Consider the following 17,836-nt stretch of genomic DNA (forward strand, 5'->3'; position numbering starts at 1 on the left):
GGGCGCCGCTCCGCCCGGGTCCCGCCCCGGCAGCGCGGGACAGGGGACCAGGATGGACCGGGGACAGGGAGGAACAGGGGCGACAGGGAGGGACGGGGGGACAGGGAGGGAAAGGGGACAAGGAAGGACCGGGGACAGGGAGGGACAAGGGACACGGCCGGGATAGGGGACAGGGAGAAATAGGGGGGGACAGGGAGAAATAGGGGGGGACACGGCCGGGATGCGGGACACGGTAGAACAGGGGACACAGCCGGAATAGGGGACGCGGTGGGATTTGGGACACGGCGGGATGCGGGACACGAGGAGGTTCGTCTCCGCGGGCAATAACGGGGGAAGGGGCTGGAGGGGAAGCCGTGAGTGCAGGAGAGTCGCCCCGCCGCCCAAGCCTTCTGCGTCCGGTGCTCCCGGTGGCACCGACAGCGGCAGTAGCAGCTGCAGCCCCAGGGGGATCAACCCCGAGACACTGCTGGTCCTCCCAGAGTGACCGGAAAAATTACAAGGGCTGGTGCACCTGCTGCTCATTACCTTTTGGAGTGTTTTGTGTTAATAAAACAATCAGAATAACCCATATATTTTACTCAATTTCTAGGATTTAGGTTGGAATTTGGAGTTGGTATTTTGTGGGGTTTTGGATTTTGGTTTGGTTGTTTTTCAAAACACTGATTTAAAGTTGTTGACAATTGAGCTCTTCAACGTGACTGCAGCAGGGTAAGAAACTTTTTATTTGAATACTACTTAGTGCTTGAGAACCTACAAGTTGGACACCTGTCTGCATTTCCTCTTTCTACACCATACACAAGAATTACTCTCACTTAAAATGTTGTAAGACTGCAGAGCTGGAGTTTGTCATACACCTGGAGCAGGTGTCACGAACAGCTTCATCTCTTTGTTTTGCAGCTCCATGATGAGAGGAAAATGGACTGTGTTGCTGTGGTTCAGCAGCCAGGCTGGAACAGCACCCTCAACTCTCTGAACTACTACTCTTGCAGTGACCCAAGAGGTCAGACATAGATCTAATTCATTTTGTTAATAGGCCTTAACAAGACAACTTCCCACCTGGAGAGGCAGATGAACAAGGAGCAGGGTAAGGAGGGGGCCTGCTTCGATGAAGTGCTCTGTCCAGCACAAGCCAGTGACAGGCAGTGACCCAAGGCAGAAGGAAAGGAGATGGGAAGTGAAACAGCTTCTACAGACAAGAGACAAGGAAACCCTTTCCTAATAACAGCTTCCAGGTTGCAAACAGACCAAAGTCCAAGCTTTGGAAAGAGAAGGCACGGAGTCAAACATCTAAACATTACCCCTCCCTCTGCTCCAGTGTGACTAACACCTGGGGTCAGAGTGCAGTACACTCAGGCAGAGCAGCTGTTTCACCAGTAGCTTTCATCACAGGTTGAGGAGAAACTCTCTTTTCTTAGCAGACAACTTCTGAGGTTATTTGCAGCCAAAGAAAGTTTCAAATGCATTTTTGCTGCAGAGAAGATGGGGGGATAACAGACACTTTGCCAGAAAGTTATATGAGCCACTAATTAGAGGCCTTACTCCTGACGGCCTCTATCATTCCTAAAAGAAGTTTCTTAGTGTATAACAATCTTATGCCAGTACTAAAATAATTTAACCCAGGTGATTTACTAATGAATTTACCAGAAGTCTACTCTAACAAGGTACTTTCCGTGTGGACAAGTGGACAAAGGGAAAGCCATGTTCACATACTCAAGCAAGGAGAAGCCATATAGTTAGTACTCAAATCATTTGCCCTTGCTTGTCTTGCCCTCGGGAGCACAAGTACAGTAAGTAAAAGTTGTGACAATATATTTTTTTTAAAGCCTCCTTCACTCTCATTCTGGGAGGCAAGCTTCAAAAGAAACATCAGCTGGAGCTGCCACGCAGATTACAACACATCTTGCAGTACATGTGTGTCAGTACCTTCACTTCTGTTCCACTTTTAAAACACAGCACGGTCTCCTCCCCTGGTGCTTGTTGGCAATACAGCTGCTTTGTACAGAAGGAACAAGTTTTAAGTGAACATTGCTGGTGTGGACTACAACTTTACCAGAAAGAACAGCCTCAGTGTGAGTCCCACCAGCCCAAAATTCCCACAGTGGAAGCACAAAGGTTTGTCTCAATGTGCCACTTGGTCGCAGCTAGCGCCTACCTCTGTTTGTTTCACCTTGGCAGTTGAACTCATCACAGTGAAACAAGGAAAAGCTCTAATTTTAAGGCATTTCTAGCAAGGTTAAGTTTGTGCACTTTGAGGCATTTTGAAAGGTTTTTGTTGCAAATTTACTGGTTTAAGTGATGTCACATCAAAAGAAAATCAAAACCAAGTGTGCATTGGTTCTGTATAAATTGGTTCTTTATACTGAAGTTGCACATGGTGAACAGCTCTAACTCTCTGGCACCATGACTTTCACCATCCCTTCCATAACAGTTTTCCCACTTTCTCTGACCTGACATGATACAGAAATGTGTGCAACAGAACCTTTCAGTCGTTTCACTTCTGCTGCAGCTGTGACTTCTTCACCGACATACAAAGGAGCTGGAAAACGAATCTCCTGGGAAAGAAATATACATCCTTGACCAGGCATTTTGGTACCCAGAACTGCAGAAACAAGTCCATTGATCAGAACTCCATGGACAACAGTTCTCCCAAACCTAGACTTCTTTGCAAACTCTTCATTTAAATGCAAAGGATTTGTGTCACCTGTTAAATAAGAAAAAGTAATGACATCATTCTGTGTAAAGGCCTTGCTAAGTTCAGCTTTGTCTCCAACTTTTATGTGTAAGTTCTGAAATACAGGATGTTCAAGCAGTGAGTTGATAAACGTTGGCTTTATCAAGGCTCTTTGTTGGAAAATCCCTCCAGAAATTGCATGCCTGAAGGGCCACAACATTTCCAGGAACGTCTTCACACAGCTGAACCAAGAACTGCATTCAGTCCAAGACTAATTCTCTACTGTTGCCAGATAACGCAAGTAGAAATGGAGATGTCTAGTTCAGGGAAAGAAAAAACAAACAAGAACTGAACAACTAAAGCCTTAAAAAACCCCACCATCAAATGCTCTCAAAGTTGAAAATACTTCGATTTTCCTTTTACATGATACATTAAAAACTTAGAGCAATGCCTGAGCAGACCTTCGTCTAGCCATGGCTTCAGAAACAATTCTCAGAACTCATTTTAATAAGCAGCGTCCTCTGGAAAAAAAATAAGCTCTGGAAGTGCATGTTTATATATGCATTGTTAAACAAGGTCAGTTGACAGTAACCATTGGAAATGCAGAAAATGTGGTAGGGAAAATAAAACCTGGACCAAGATGTGGGTCATAAACAAAACTTGCCAAAAAATTATTTTCTTGCAGATGTATTAACGACATCAGGACTTGTCACTGGACTGAAACCACAAAGTAATGAGACAAAGTAATGTACAATGAATCACATTGTACAAGACTCATTTTGAGATGAGAACTGCTCAAACACAGGCCCACACACCTACATTGAAAGTCACTTCATTCCCAAACCAAGGCATTTTTGCATCTAGGCCATCCTTCTATGAAAAGGCAATAGGCTTAGGCAGCCTGCCAAGTTTAGAGCCAGAGCTGACATCTGGGGGAAGCCACCCAGCCCCACAGGGCTTTACCTGCAACACCCGGAAGGCACACCTCCTGTTCTGGTAGAAGCCCAGCAAGGTTAGAGCACTCCACAGCTTGACAAAGCCACTAAATGAAAAGGAAACAAAGTATATTAATAAAATTTGGGGTTTTCTGTTTTCCTGCAGCACATAGAAAGCATGTTATGCAAAAAGTAAGGAACCCTTAACAGTTTAACAGTAGGTTATTTCACTAAAGGGTTCTAGTAGCAAAACTGTATCTTGAAGGATTATTGCAGTGGCTGTAGTCTCTTATCTTTGACACAGAGATATGTAGTGCAACCTCAGACTCACTTTACCAGCATTGTTCTTGTTCTCTGCATGCATTTAAACTCTTTCTTCACCTAAATCACCTGCAGTTGTTGCCACCATTCAGAGTAACTGTTCTCATTTTTACTAGAGAAAGAGATTTAAAGTCACTACCCCCATAATGCTTACTTCCTATCCTAAAACCATTAAAATCATTCTAGTTTAAAGCAGGAATGCTGATGCATGAAGTTACCAAGACTCAGTAATTATCTTCTGCATGCTGTATGCAAATATCTGCAAGTTAGGCTAATTCTTCGATAGCCATTCTTAATTTTAGACTTGTGTTGTCTTACCAAAAAATATTTTCATGGCATGGAAGCACACACTGACTGCACCTTACCTGCTAACTACTCTTAATATGGCAGACAGAGTTTTTTCCTCATATGTTAAGACATCAACAGGCAAAGCTGCTCCAACCTATGAAAAAAAAATATTTAGTAAGTATAACCCTATGTTCTTATCTTGGTTTATAAGCAACTGATTTCATCCCAGCACGTTACATCATTAAAGGTGTAACAGTTACACTCAAAACTCACACAAGTGTTTCAGTTACAACATCACTGGATTTTAAACAGCACTTTTTCTCTCGGAGTTCTTTAGAAGCCACTTTTATTTCCACATTACAGCTGGAGAAAAACAGACCAAGAGATGATGTGACCTCCTTAAAGTCAGCCAGCAATAGAGTAAACAGAGCAAAAACAGTACTGTGGACTTTCCTATCCACAACGCTGTTCCCTTCTCTCAGTTCTTTTTTTAAAGCCTCTCTACAGCAAAAGCATCAATACTGCAAATACTAAAAACAAGTAACAAAGAACGGTTTGAGCTAAAAGAGACGTTATAGACTTCATCCAGATCCAGCCCTGCTGCCATGGTCAGAGATACCCTCCACTAGACCAGGCTGCGCCAGGCCCGGTCTAACCTTGACCTCGAGCACTACTAGGGATGGCTGAAGCCGCCTGACTACGGGCACTGGGCTGAACCGCACAGCTCCACCGGGAGCGAGTCAGAACGGGGGCTGGCGAGCGGGTAACCGGGTTCCGGAGGGTCAAACCCACACATTCATCCTGCAGAGCCTGCTCCTCCGGCCCCTCCCGCCCTGCAGCCAGAGCGGCCGCTCCAGGGGACAACAGCCCGCTCCCGCAAGGTTTCCAGCCGCCAGCCGAGGACAGACCCCAGTCCCGGTTCCGATACCGGTCCCGCCAGCCGAGGACAGACCCCAGTCCCGGTCCCACCTCTCCATGCAGTTCCCTCAGCGCTGTCACCACGAGCTGCTTGAACTGCGCGGCGTTCGGCCGGGCCCCGCCGTCGGGCAGCTCCCTGCGGGAAGGAGAGCACAGGGGGTCAGGAGGGCTCTGTGGGAGTCTCGGGGGTCCCGGCTCGGGGGGGTCGGGGGGTGTCGCTCACAGGCGCACGCGCAGATAGTGATGCTGGGCCGCGCGCCGCAGCACGCGCCGCTCGAACGCGGCGGCCGCCATTCCCCGCCCCGCCGGGCCGCGCGCGCCGCCCGCCCCTCCTACGGCGGCCGCGCGGGGTCAGTGGCACCATGGCAACCGCGCGGTGCGACCGGCACGGGCTGGGCCCGAGCGCCCCGGGCCGGAACGTCCGAGTATGAGACGAATCTCGGGGAAGCGGTGGGCACAGGTGATGTTTCCAAGTGCTGCACGCAAGCTTTTAGCTTCACCAAGGCCAACACGGAGCGCTGCCCCCCACCCATGCTGTTGGAGACGGGCACACAGAGATGCTCCTTCCCTTCTCTTCCAAGCGAATGTGTTGGTCCCGATGCAGTTCCTGATAAAGGTGGCACCTGGCGCCAGGTTACACTGAGGAGACTCTGCTGCTCCAGCCTCGGTTTTGCAAGGACACACAGCTGAAACGAATTTGAAAAGTGCACAGAACGAAGCTGGGAGCCTGTCTTTGCACTCGCCAGTCGTCAGCTAATTGAGATGATAACACAATTTTAGTATCTTGCACCTGCTCGAAAGATCAGCATGAAGTGTGTCCTTAGCACGGAAACAGCAGAACTGACAGAAATACGTTTGCTCGGCGGAAGCAATTAAACCTTATCCTCCAAAGGACTTCACAGAACCTCCCTTCTTGTACCAGGGAGATAATTCCTTTATCCAGGAATTAGCATGACCCCAGCAAGGTAACACTGCAGTAGCCCAGTGTACATATGACATGCTTGACTCAAGGCCAAAGTCACAGGACACCTTTTGCCTGCACCTTCACTCAGCTCAGTCTGTTCAAAGGTCCTGTGTTATTGCAGCAAAGCTTTCTCATGCTCAGCAACACAATCCACCTGAACTCGGCTCCTGGGCTGACTTAAAAATGGTACATAAACTGCCAAATGTTCAGGAAAAGAAACTTCAGCAAAAGCAAATATAATTTCACATATACTGAAGTAATTTTCAGGTTGTTAGGTAGGTTAACGAAAAGGCAGTTTGCCACATAAAATTCAGTAGCTGTAAGTGTAGGCTAACAAGAGATCTTCAGAATACTGTGTTTCTCCTGGGAACTGAGAATTGATCGTTCCAGTGCTCAATAAATCAGTTCTACAATAATTTGGCAGACTTACCAGAACAGCCAGTTTTATTAGGATCAACAATACCTACAGAAGTTGGTATTACTTTTAAGATACCTGTAAAATTTCATCACCAAGCATCAAAACTTGGAGGGCAGGTGCTGTATGAAATCTCTTTCTGTTATTGCAGTAGGGCAAGTGCTGCTCTCCATGAGGCTCTGGCCAAAGGAACTCACTCAGTTCTGAGTGTATCCAGGGAGCTGCTGTAAGGCTGGGGGTTGTGTCAGCTGCAGCGAGTCAATAATGAGCACACACAGGACTGTAGAGGAAGGCTGGACACAACAGGTCAGTTTTTTATTAACCACAAGTGAAGCTGAACCCCAGAGTGGTTTAACTTGTTAAAACCATATGTTTATATGGCAGATATTTTTCTTTCATGTTTAACACTACAGTGCAAGAACCAAACTTCGCAGCTGCTCATCCTTTGAGAATCAAGTAGTAAAATGAATTAAAATAAGGGTCCCTCAATGAATCAATTAAAAAAAAATACATTTAACTCAACAGACCAATTTTAAGAACTGTCTTATTAAATTCTCCCAAGTGAAAGACCTTTAAAAGCATTTGGAGCCTTGAGGTAGCAACTTTATGCAGAATTTAATTCCCCTCCTGCCCCACAGAGGAAAATTAGTAGCATATTATTAGCTCCAGCCAGCTAAGCTGCGTTGAGTGTCTCCTGTGAGGTGACTTGCCTCTTGAAATAGCAGTGTAGTGCTGCAGAGCGCCAGGAGGAAATCCACAGGGAAGGCCTCTTGAAATAAAATTTATGGTTTGAAAAAAGTAAAAATTATCAGCAATGACTGTAACAACAGAAATTATCTGAAGTGAAAAAACCCAATGTGTTTGTATTTTGGCAAGACTAGTTTACAAATACAAGTCAAGAACAAGAGTCTGCTTTCAGCCAACGGAAAAGAAAGAATGGAAGTGACATTCAAAGGGGTTTGGGGGTTTTTTTGCCCTCTGTGCAAAATTGCACTTTGTTTTTAAAGTTTTAAGTTTTGCACTTTTGTTTCTAAGAGAGCACTTCTGCTCTTTTTTGTTCTTTTACATAGTCAAACCTGTGCTGTGACATTAGACAGAAATACCAAGTGCCAGGATTATTTAACCACTGAAAGCTCCTTTCACTGACTTCACAACAATCACAAGCAGGGAATCACAAACAGATTTGACTTCCTCTAAGCCTCAAAAACATGATCCTCTGTGCCCACTTTGCTGCTGAGTTGTCTTACTAAAAACCAAATCTCTCTTTAGTGCCAATTTCAGAGACTCAGTGGCAGATTTACTGAACACTGAGCGGTAACAAAACATCTGGGCTTGCTCTCTGCAACAACTGCCATAAACAGAGTGCAAAGGAACGAGCTGAGATACAGGGATGGGGCAGATGGTCACAAACAGGTGCTGTGGTTGCTCCCTGGACTTGGTATCAGCATTTGCACATGGCCCAATTTTGCTCACTGCTGGTGCTCTAACCAGATTCCTGGCAATACTGAGTATCCTACTAAAGCTTCTTGCACTACCTTCATGCTCCAAAACTGTAAAAACAGGTTGGTTAAACTAAACCAAACCGATCAGGCACATTGCACATTATAGTCCTTAAACGGATGAGCCTTCTTAGCAGCTCATTCTCTTTCAGCTCAAAGTCAGCTGCCTCTACACCACAGAATGATTCTGCAGAGACCCTGGATGCAGCACGGCATTGCCAAGTATGCCACTGCTCCAAGGAGTCCAGAGAAAGGCAAAACTTTGAAAACTTGTTCATATGGGATCCAAATCTTTTGATATTATATTCTCATATCTTCTTTGACTTTTAGAAGCCATCAAATCCTGCCTTTCAGGCAGAAATATCTCAAGAACCTGACATCAGCCTTGCCTGGGTTTCAGATAAGCTTTGGAACAACTGCCTGAGTTTGCCTGTGTTGAGGTTATCAGTCCTGTCCTGCACAGAACCAAAGGCATTAAGAACCAGAAGCCATCTGTAAGGCAGCCCAACCTGCCAGGCTCCTCCGGATAAAGGAGAGGATACTCTGCCTGGGAACAACAAAGGCGAGCAGGTGATTATTCACAGCAAGTTTCTCTTTAGCTCACATGACAGTTGAAGCAAAAACTCAGGCTGGTTCAGAGACCAGTTCCTGTTTGGTTCACAGGACAGTCACAAGCTGGCTTCAGAAACTCTCTTTGTCATGGAGCCCAAAGTATCTTAAAGTTATATCGGCTATCACTGCAAGGAGCTGATGAGTGGGGTTTTTTCTTTTTTTTTCCTTGTTAGTTTGCTTTGGGTTTTGTTTGGTTTTTAAAATTGTGATGAAAACAATTATTTTTGTCTTTGGTGTTAAACCTTGGAAGCATGAGTGAAAAGTACCTGCTGCTTCTTTGGCTGCAATTTATGACAAAGAAACAGGCCAGGAAAGCAAGTGAAATTCACTGTTCTAAAATACATGCAGTTAGAACAGCCACTAGACATCACAACCAGAACTTTAATAATATGGAAACACCAAGTTCAGTGGTGTCCATTACAAATCATTTGCATTATATAAAAATATGACTGCAATTACAGTAACTGGACAACAGTCAAATTTATCAACTTTCCATCTTACTCATATTGCAGGGAATGGGAGGAGCTCATCCACTACAGGGAAACAACCGTCCAGAAATCAATTTAAGAGCTGCTGCTAAGCATCTCATGCCTTAGAGAAATGTCCACTGTGATAACTAAAAGCAGGAATTCAATATTGGCATCCTTCCATTCTTGCTTACATGGCCATGAATAAAAAGAACAACTTCTGTTACACTAGAATTCACCATTAAAATTTTAAAACCCCGTAAAACACCAGTATGTTTTGCATGAGCTGTGGAAGAATGCAAATTCAAAGGGTCACTAAGATTTATTACCTCCAAATTCAATGTCTTAATGTATATAGTCTGTTTGTACACCATAAAAATGTCCTTCTTATGGTCTGATTATTATTTAGATAATAACCCTGATAAAAATCTCAGCCATATGCCAATTAAGGTCCTTAAAGCTATAGAAACAGAATCTACCTAATAAATGCTGCAAATTTAACAGGTATTTCAGATAAACATCATTAGCTTAGTTATCACCTAAACCAAAAAGACTCCTCAAACACACCAACTGCGTAGTTAGCAAAGACATTTGCTTTACAAAGTCAAATGCTGCTAAAGTTTAGCAAATCAACGTGGTATTTGGAAGCATCCAAGTGTCTAATGAAGTTGAAATACTGTGAAATGTTAGGACTAGGGGAAGCTCCTGTAACTAAGTACAGAAGTAGACTTCATTTAAATTAGGAAACATTCACCTCCTTAAAAAGCATTAAAACTGACCCAACCCAACAACTGCACCCTGCGAAATGTGGCAGTATAAATTATCTCTGTAAGTAAGAGAAGGTCATATATTGTGATCTCACCACCATAAAATGTACTCAGTGTCAGGAACAAGGAGCAAATTTGGGGAGATGACAATTATGACACTTTCAGGCCATTTGATCTGAACCACTGCACTTTGTTGGACAGCATAGAGTAAACCAATTTTCTTTGCTGCTCAGAAAACACTTAAAATACATTTTCTGCATCTGGTTGCTAAGCAGACTCTCCCATGTCCCCAGCTTGGTTTACTTGGTTTAAAGAGCTCTCTATATTTATTACCTGCTGCTTTCAGCAGGTGGACCAAAACTTCAGTGCCATCTTATTCATTGACTCCATTGATACTTTAACTTCAAATCCAGATGCTACAATTAAAAACAAATTTGACACTGTGTAAGGAAAGCATCAGATGAAGGTAATCAGCCCATAAAATACCTGTATTCCACAGGCTGCCTCTGCAGAACAGGCAACCTCCCACTGCAGAATCTGATGGGACAACTATCCCAACAGTAACACCCAGCAGGAAGGAGGCTTCTATATCTTGCACACTTTGGGTATCAGTATCAGGCACTTGAACTGTTGGACAGATGCCATTCTGAACCAAGTAAGTGAACATAGGGTTAGAATCATCTTTAATCTAGGTCTAATAATGAAGTATCAGCAGCGAAGTGGAGGCAGGGAGGAGTGAGAAATCCATCTGTGCTGAGACTTGTTTGTGGTTTCTAAAATGCCCAAGAAAACAGCAGCAGTAACTGTTCCATAGTGTCCGTTGTCCTTGTGAGTTGTGTTGCTGATAGGAGGCTTTTCTGTGTCTTGAACTAAGAAGGCATTGAGGTACCCTGTGCCTAATTCCCTGGATCCATCAGGTCCATGCTAGAGCCAAACATTGCCACCAGTTGCTCCTCGTAATGTGTTATATTTCTCTTCATAATGTCCATGCAGGGTCCAAGCAACCTCTCAAATGCTTGCACATCCATGACTGTAATGAAACAGAGGTAAAAACAAGATGTCAAAAAGGACACCAAATACCAATCTGGCTTTTGAACTCAGAACGCAGACCTTCAGTTCAACACAGTTAAGGCTGAGGCTTCAAGAGAAACCACAGAAACAGAAATCATGTTTCTGATTTCTCTCTGTACTGTTATTTGTAGAAACAAGATTAATGAAATACAAACCTGATCTCAAGGATAAATACAGAAGCCAAATACACCCCACAGTGATATTAAAAGATGACCTGAAAGTTATGTGTGACAAACAAATACAGCCACACACACAGAGAAAATAGAAAATCTTCCATGAGGAAGCAGCAGTGTTTCTCCAACTTCCACTTGGAGCTCCACTCCAGCCCATGCTCCTGGCTTCCAGAAATCTGACTGCCAGTTACTAAAAGCTTGCTGGGTTTTGAATGGCTGCTCACTCAAGCATGGTCCATGAGACAAGAAAATAACAGAAAAGGATGACTAGAAACACAGATCATCTGCTTACCTAAACATTTGACCTCCCCAACAGCATAGGCAGAGGCTGCTCTCGGTTTGTTGGTAACAAGTGCAAGCTCTCCAAAATACTGCCCTCTGTGACACCGGGCAATCTCCACTTCTTGATTAGCTTCTTTACTCGTCATAGTCTGTCAAACAATGTAGTTTCATTATTTGCACACAGCTCTGTCCTTGTACAAGGCTACAGTTAATCCCAGATACTTTATACCTGTGCAACAGCTCCTTGGTTTCAGGCCTTTAAACTACCAACTCCCAAGTCATGGTAGAACAGCTCAACACCACGTTCAATTGGAATTTGGTAAGAAAAAACATGTGCCAGCCCACAGGTTTTGAGACAGGCAGGTATCTACTGCTACAGCTTTGGGAACTACTGTTACATAGCCCAACACAGGCTTTATCATGCACCACATGCTGTTCCCCTGACTGCTCCAGACTGTACAGAGATCCGTTCAAATGTCAACGTCTAGTATGTCACTAAAGATAAGACTCCACATTTTGGAATGTGCAGTCTTCTGTAATCATGAAGAAAATTTTCACCTCCACCCTTAAGGCCAGGGAAAGTATATCAGTGTGGGAAGGGATGGAGTTGAGCTGTCACTCACACATCAGGTTAGTCTGCAGAGCAGCAGATAGAAGCAAAAGACCTTTGCACTTCAGTAAAATGACTTCTGGCTGCTTCAGAACAGCATGGTATGGGAGTTTACGACCTACATCATATGAATAATGATGATTAACATCATAAAGTATTAAAATAATTCAGGGTGGGCTTCTTCTCGCCTCTTGTATCAGTCAGTCAAATCAGGGATTGATTAATACAATGCCTAATCCCTCAATTTGAACTCACCTTGCTTTTAATCAGGATTTTTACTTCTCCGGATTCCACAATGTAAAAACAGTCTGCTTTATCACCCTGTGAAGAAAAGGTAAAACAAATTCTTTTTTACTTGACTGTGAAAGCATATATAAATGGTATTAATGCATTCACTTTCAAGTAGGCCTTCTGCAAAAATCTGTTAGAATTGACTAACATTCAGATTCTTAACATTAAAAGGTGACTGGTTGGGTAATGCACCAGAGGGGCCCACAGGGAAGGAAGTATTAGTGCACATCATTCAGTAAGAGAGCAGGAGGAAAGGAAAACACAAAGGAGATTGATGATATACAGCAAGATCACTTAAATGCAAATCTTCTGATCCTGATGGAAGTAGGCAATAGTTAGTGAAACTAAGTCAAACCTAGAATTTTCAGAAGCAAATTTTAATAAAACAGGGATTTAGTGACTGCATTTCTTTCAGCAGGAGAAAGGTGCCATTAAACTCTTCGTGCTCTGCTTGAGCAGACAGGTTGGACAAGGTGACTTCCAGGGGTCCCTTCCAACCTCAACTATTCTGTTATCCTGTGAGAGGTTCTACAACATTTTTCACATCTCTCTCAACCTCATCACGTTCAAAATCTTCAAGTAATCCCAGTTTACATCTGTTCTGGAGAGCTTCACCAGTACTTTATTTGAAGTTTTATCAGAAAGGACATTTCCTCTCTATATTTGCCCCTGTGGGCCTGGCATAGGGCTGGAAGTCAGAGTGGAGATCTGCAACGTGCCTCCTGCTACAAAGCAAAAGCAAAGGGACTAAAGGCCTCAGGGAGACAAAGGCTGGAAAAGGAACTGATAAGGGAATGAGAGCAGCTCAGCAGAAAAACCTGAAACAAAGTGAGGAGAGAGAGAAATCTGACATTAAGTGATCAAGGAGATGAATGCGATGGGAAAGATGGAGAGAAATGGTTGTAACTCAAGTACGAAACATGGGCTGGGAGAAGATAATGTTAGATTTAAACAGGGAGTTACAGAAGAAATTAGGCTTTTGGCTAAAATTCCTGGGCATGGTTCTAAGCCATCAAGTGCAAACTTCTCATCCACTGTTGCCAACCATCACAGCATGAACTAATGCTCTATGGTAACTTCTTAAAGAGTAACTGCTGAAAGAGTACTTTATTTTCACAAAGAATGGAAACGGAGTGGGAGACACCCTCATAACACTGCTAGCAATTTTCAAGTGCTTTAAAGCTTACTGCCCTTAACTGAAGGGTCAAATTCCAGAAAGGTAATTAAAATTTGAAATTATTCACAAGGGAAAAGAGGTTGCTAGTGTTGATGCAACTGCTGTAATGTAAAAGTTATCCTATCTTTTCCAAGCACACAATTTCATCATCTCTAGCAGTGTACTACCATCACCCAGACCTTTCCAAACTATTAAATCTCCTTTTAAGGATAATTACATCCTTGTCCTTAATTCAGTTATTAAAAAAGATTAAAACCAACTGTGTAATTGGATCACTGATGATATGAATTCCCAATATTGAGACTGATTTGTAAGCTCAGATTTTGCTGAGTTCAGTTTTCTCAGGATCTTAAGCAAAAAGAATTTCAACTTTAAAAATTGAGGGTATTTTTGGAGTGAAGTAATTTAACAGTTATCAGCTAACTTGTTTCCTATATTCAGTTATCTGGCATTCAAGATAATTAAGATCAATTATTCAAAACACTATAAAGAGTCATATTCTGTTTATACAACAAGAACAATGCTGCAGTTTCAGACAAGTCTTTCTTGCATTAACTTCTATCTGAACTAGAGCACTTTTACAACACAGCAACTCTCAGCTGAATTTGATGCAAAATTCCAGTGTCTGTAACAGTGTTTCAAAAAGTTATTTCTGTCACAACCAAAAAAAATCCAACAGCTACAGCTTGAGTTCATCCAGCTTCATGTTCCACCAGCCCAACCCTGCTCTACTGCAGCAGACAAAGCATTCACCAACCACTAAAGCCACACCACTGAAATACCTCAGGAAAGCACAAAAAAACCAGTGGTTTCAATTCTTAGAGCTAGTGACTCTCTGTTTAATCTGGTCATAGGGGCCTAGGAAAACTCTAGATGTGGGATTCTGTGGCAAACTGCACAGATATTCAATTTCAGCTTCTGAAGGCACACTCATCTTGAATCCTTACAAAGATACTTATAAAACATAAACGAGAGAAGAAATATCAAGAAGCTAAAGTAATAGAATAAATTTGCAACAAAATACATACTGTCCATTCCCCAAACATTCAAGAAGTAGTTAAATAATTTAGAAATATTAAAAGAATAAATGCCAAATTAATCCAAGTAATATAATTATGCAAGTAAATTCAAAACAGAAAAAACAGAAGCAGAGAAAGGAGAATTATAAAGAGATGTTTAGATTTCAAGTACCTGAGAAATTATACGTTCCCCATCTTGATACACCTTCTCTCCTATAACATCCACTATCTTCATTCGCTCTGATGCCTGGAAGAAAGAGGAAAATTAAAAATTATAATAATTTATAGTTCATCTCTATAAACTCTCCTGAATCTTTATGACATCTCCTGAAATGAACAGATATTCACTAGACACAGAAACACACAATTTATAAATATAGCCCCAAAATGACATAGTGGTAGTACTGCAACGCAGGTCTTAAGACTACCATAATCAACAGGGAAATAAAATTGCCTAGTGTCCCATCTCTGTGCTTGTCTTACCACTCAAGTTAAAAAATATCTGATTTGGTTGGTTTAGAGCAAAGGGAGGGGGAAAAAAATCACTTTCTTTAAGATTCAGTTTAAATTTGAGGAAAACACGCTAAAAATATTATAAACTTCCTAAAGAACTAACTTTAATGAGAAATACCAGCAAAACATTTTAAAATACTTTAACCACTACATACTTAAATGTGTGTGGGAGGAACTGTGTCCAGGAACTCATTCCTAGAGTGAAGAGGAAGGTGATATGACAAGGACAAGGGCTGTGAGCAGGTCCTGCAGTGAGATGCCCAGCAGCAAGGGCAGGAGGCAGCACCTGGCATGCCAGGAAACATGCCTGAGCCTTCACAAACAGGAAGGGAGAAATGAGTTCTCCAGTGTTACCCACCACCCATTTAGACCCCCACAAAACAATTTAATTTCTTCAGAGCAGCGCAAAAAATCATACCAAAAAAGGAAGAAAATCCTAACAGTTGAAATTCAGCAGATGATTCAGTTATAATCAATCCATTCATTCCCCAAATGCACCCTCATCTTGCCTATGTTTGAGAAATCAAATTCTGGTCCATGCGTGATTCAACTGCAATGTGTCATGCAAAAAGCCATCCAGTGCTAATGAGTTATTTTTCTGTATCTTTAAATATTTGAGTCATTTCTGAGCTCAAAAAAGTCACATGATGGAACCAGTTTAAGCCAGCCGCTGAGAGAGAAGGTGGTGTAATGTACCCCTTGCACAGCTACAATGTATGTCCAAAATAATACATAGTAGAGGCTGTTGTTCACACCTAATGATACTTTGCAACTTTGTAATCTTCTCCCAAAGGGATTAAGAGCTCAAATACTAAAAATAAATGCTGGAAAATATATTTTCATTATAAGAAAAGTTAAATTACGGTATAAGGCAAAGACAGACTAATGCAAAAGTGGGTTGGTCAGTTCCAAAAGCCCTCTGACAACACAGGGTGAATCAATGGAAGTGACAATTTCCACATTGTTCCTAAATTCAGGCACCACACACCCCAACAGGGCAGTGTCATTGTGTTCCCAGGTCACAGTGCTTCTCTTTAGCAGTTTAGCTCCTGAATATTAAGTTAAGCTTAAAGCAAGACTACCACAGCCCACACCATTGTCTCATATTTAAAACCATTCCTGGCTGATAAAGGCCAAATATCCCAGTGACTGTATCCTTACTTCAATACCACACCCTCACAGGAAACCACAGCCCTGACTACCAAACTGCATTCTGATACTTGCTCCCTGAAATACACAGAGGTGGGTTTTGTTTTTTTTCGTTTGTGGGGTTTTTACGTAAAGAAATTTTAAAAAATCAGACTGAGATAAAAATCAGCAAATCTCTACTGTGAACAAAGGATCTGGGGATAAAAACCCCAAAACTATTTCAGCAATGCAAATTAATTTGTGTGATACCAAAGCTGATGTAGCACGAACACTGACTGCTGATGCAAGAATTTGATGTAGATGTCTCTGAGAGGTTTTACCTCCAAGGATTTAAGAAGGGGCACAGACTCAATAAATAATTCATACGTCTTCCTCTTCTTTGCGTTGTTTTTCAGTATAATTCTTCTGAACGTCACTCGATCCTGCAAGAAACAGCACAGAGAAATATATTATTCCTCTTCACTGAAATGCTCCCTGTTCAAAGAACTGACAAACATGAACAAGTATTTACAGCAAACGCCAGGGCTGAGAATGCAGCTGCTAAAGTGATACCATATCCACCACAATGGTGACTGCAGCAGCTTACGTTAGAGTACTTACACTAAACTAAAAAACAGGGAGCTGTAAGACCTGATTCTTCTCAGACAACCACTTAGGGATTCAATTTTTATTCTATCTTGCAGTGTTTTTCTGGGTTGAGTTTTGGGGGTTTTGCCTGTTTGCTAATATATCTTTCATGCTTCTGCATTAAATGAAGAAGTTTATGCATTAAATGAAGAAGCGCTCTTCCTGCTGAAGCCAGTGAAAACGGGCATTTCCAGCACTTGTTAAGGCAACTGCAGAACTAAGTCTGAATTGGATTCTTCTCTACCTGAGTCACAGATTTCAAAAGTAGAAGATTTAAACTGGTCTCAAACAGGCCAGGGACAGAGTATCAAAGAGCAGCAGGCTTTTTCATTCCACCTTCTCACATCAAAGAGCCAGCTTCTGGAAAAACCACTTCCTACCTGCCAGCTGCGTGCGCATTCCACAAAGGAAAACTGCTGGGTGCGCTTGTGAAGCCCAAAGGCAAAGGGGGCTAAAAGCCCCCCAAAAAGGCAAAGGGGGCTAAAAGCCCAGCCCCCCAAAAAGGCAAAGGGGGCTAAAAGCACCCCAAAAAGGCAAAGGGGGCTAAAAGCCCCCCAAAAAGGCAAAGGGGGCTAAAAGCCCCGGCAGCCCCGCCCGCGCTGCGCGCTGCGGCCGCAGGGAGGCGCTGCAGGCGCGGCACCGGGAGCAGCGCGCCCCGGGCCCGGCAAACACAGACACAAGTATTTAGGTGAAGAGGTTTTCTCCAGTGGACATTTTTAAGGGATGCAGGCTGCAAATACTTGTAACAAGGACTAACCGAGCTGATCCAAATGGAACATGAAATTTGAAGGATGAGGAAGATGTAAGGCAGGATGGTATTAGTGTTATCCAAAGGAGATAAAGCAAAAGGGATTTTGCTGTTTTTAAAGGAATTCTTCAGTGGTAAAAGCGTCTTGAAATGTTTGTGGTTTGGAGAAGCAGAAAGACACAAAAACTGTGGGGGGATGGTAAAAGCATAAAAAAATCCGAATTCACCTGCTTGAGAATATCAGTGAGGGAGGAGAAGCATCAGTATTTGAACAAAAGAAAGCTGAGCTGTGAAGGTAGTGTGTGTGATTGTGAGGTTT

At 42.8% G+C, this 17,836-nt stretch overlaps 3 protein-coding genes across 4 annotated transcripts in view; all 3 read right to left on the reverse strand.

Annotated features, from left to right (window-relative positions):
* Window positions 1–744: 744 nt before the first annotated feature.
* Window positions 745–2,891, reverse strand: HTD2 (hydroxyacyl-thioester dehydratase type 2). Its single transcript, XM_062500386.1, has one exon. It carries the CDS (start codon window positions 2,889–2,891, stop codon window positions 2,385–2,387), a length of 507 nt encoding a protein of 168 aa, XP_062356370.1. The 3' UTR covers window positions 745–2,384.
* RPP14 (ribonuclease P/MRP subunit p14) lies at window positions 2,851–5,427 on the reverse strand. The gene is made up of 5 exons (XM_062500387.1): window positions 5,357–5,427; window positions 5,185–5,269; window positions 4,293–4,369; window positions 3,635–3,713; window positions 2,851–2,988 (listed from the first exon to the last, which is right to left on the reverse strand). The coding sequence occupies exons 1-5, from the start codon at window positions 5,425–5,427 to the stop codon at window positions 2,932–2,934; spliced, it is 369 nt and encodes a 122-aa protein (XP_062356371.1). The 3' UTR covers window positions 2,851–2,931.
* Window positions 5,428–7,277: 1,850 nt separating this feature from the next.
* Window positions 7,278–17,836, reverse strand: part of PRKAR2A (protein kinase cAMP-dependent type II regulatory subunit alpha) — a 59,307-nt gene continuing 48,748 nt past the window's right edge. For both annotated transcript variants that reach the window (XM_062500385.1, XM_062500384.1), the window contains 5 exons: window positions 16,463–16,564; window positions 14,653–14,727; window positions 12,249–12,314; window positions 11,394–11,532; window positions 7,278–10,887 (listed from right to left, as the gene is read on the reverse strand). In XM_062500385.1, the coding sequence (XP_062356369.1) occupies window positions 10,754–10,887; window positions 11,394–11,532; window positions 12,249–12,314; window positions 14,653–14,727; window positions 16,463–16,564 (516 nt within the window). In that variant the 3' untranslated portion in view covers window positions 7,278–10,753. The remainder of the gene's footprint in view (window positions 10,888–11,393; window positions 11,533–12,248; window positions 12,315–14,652; window positions 14,728–16,462; window positions 16,565–17,836) is intronic.

The sequence above is a fragment of the Cinclus cinclus genome, chromosome 12 (assembly GCF_963662255.1).
Source record: "Cinclus cinclus chromosome 12, bCinCin1.1, whole genome shotgun sequence".
Lineage (NCBI taxonomy): Eukaryota > Metazoa > Chordata > Aves > Passeriformes > Cinclidae > Cinclus > Cinclus cinclus.

Coding starts and splice junctions, on each gene's coding strand:
- HTD2 (XM_062500386.1), bottom strand. CDS start 2,891: ATGTTGTGGCCCTTCAGGCATGCAATTTCTGGAGGGATTTTCCAACAA.
- RPP14 (XM_062500387.1), bottom strand. CDS start 5,427: ATGGCGGCCGCCGCGTTCGAGCGGCGCGTGCTGCGGCGCGCGGCCCAG. Junction 5,270..5,356: donor CACTATCTGCGCGTGCGCCT/GTGAGCGACACC, acceptor TCCTTCCCGCAG/GGAGCTGCCCGACGGCGGGG. Junction 3,714..4,292: donor ATATTAAGAGTAGTTAGCAG/GTAAGGTGCAGT, acceptor CTTTTCATTTAG/TGGCTTTGTCAAGCTGTGGA.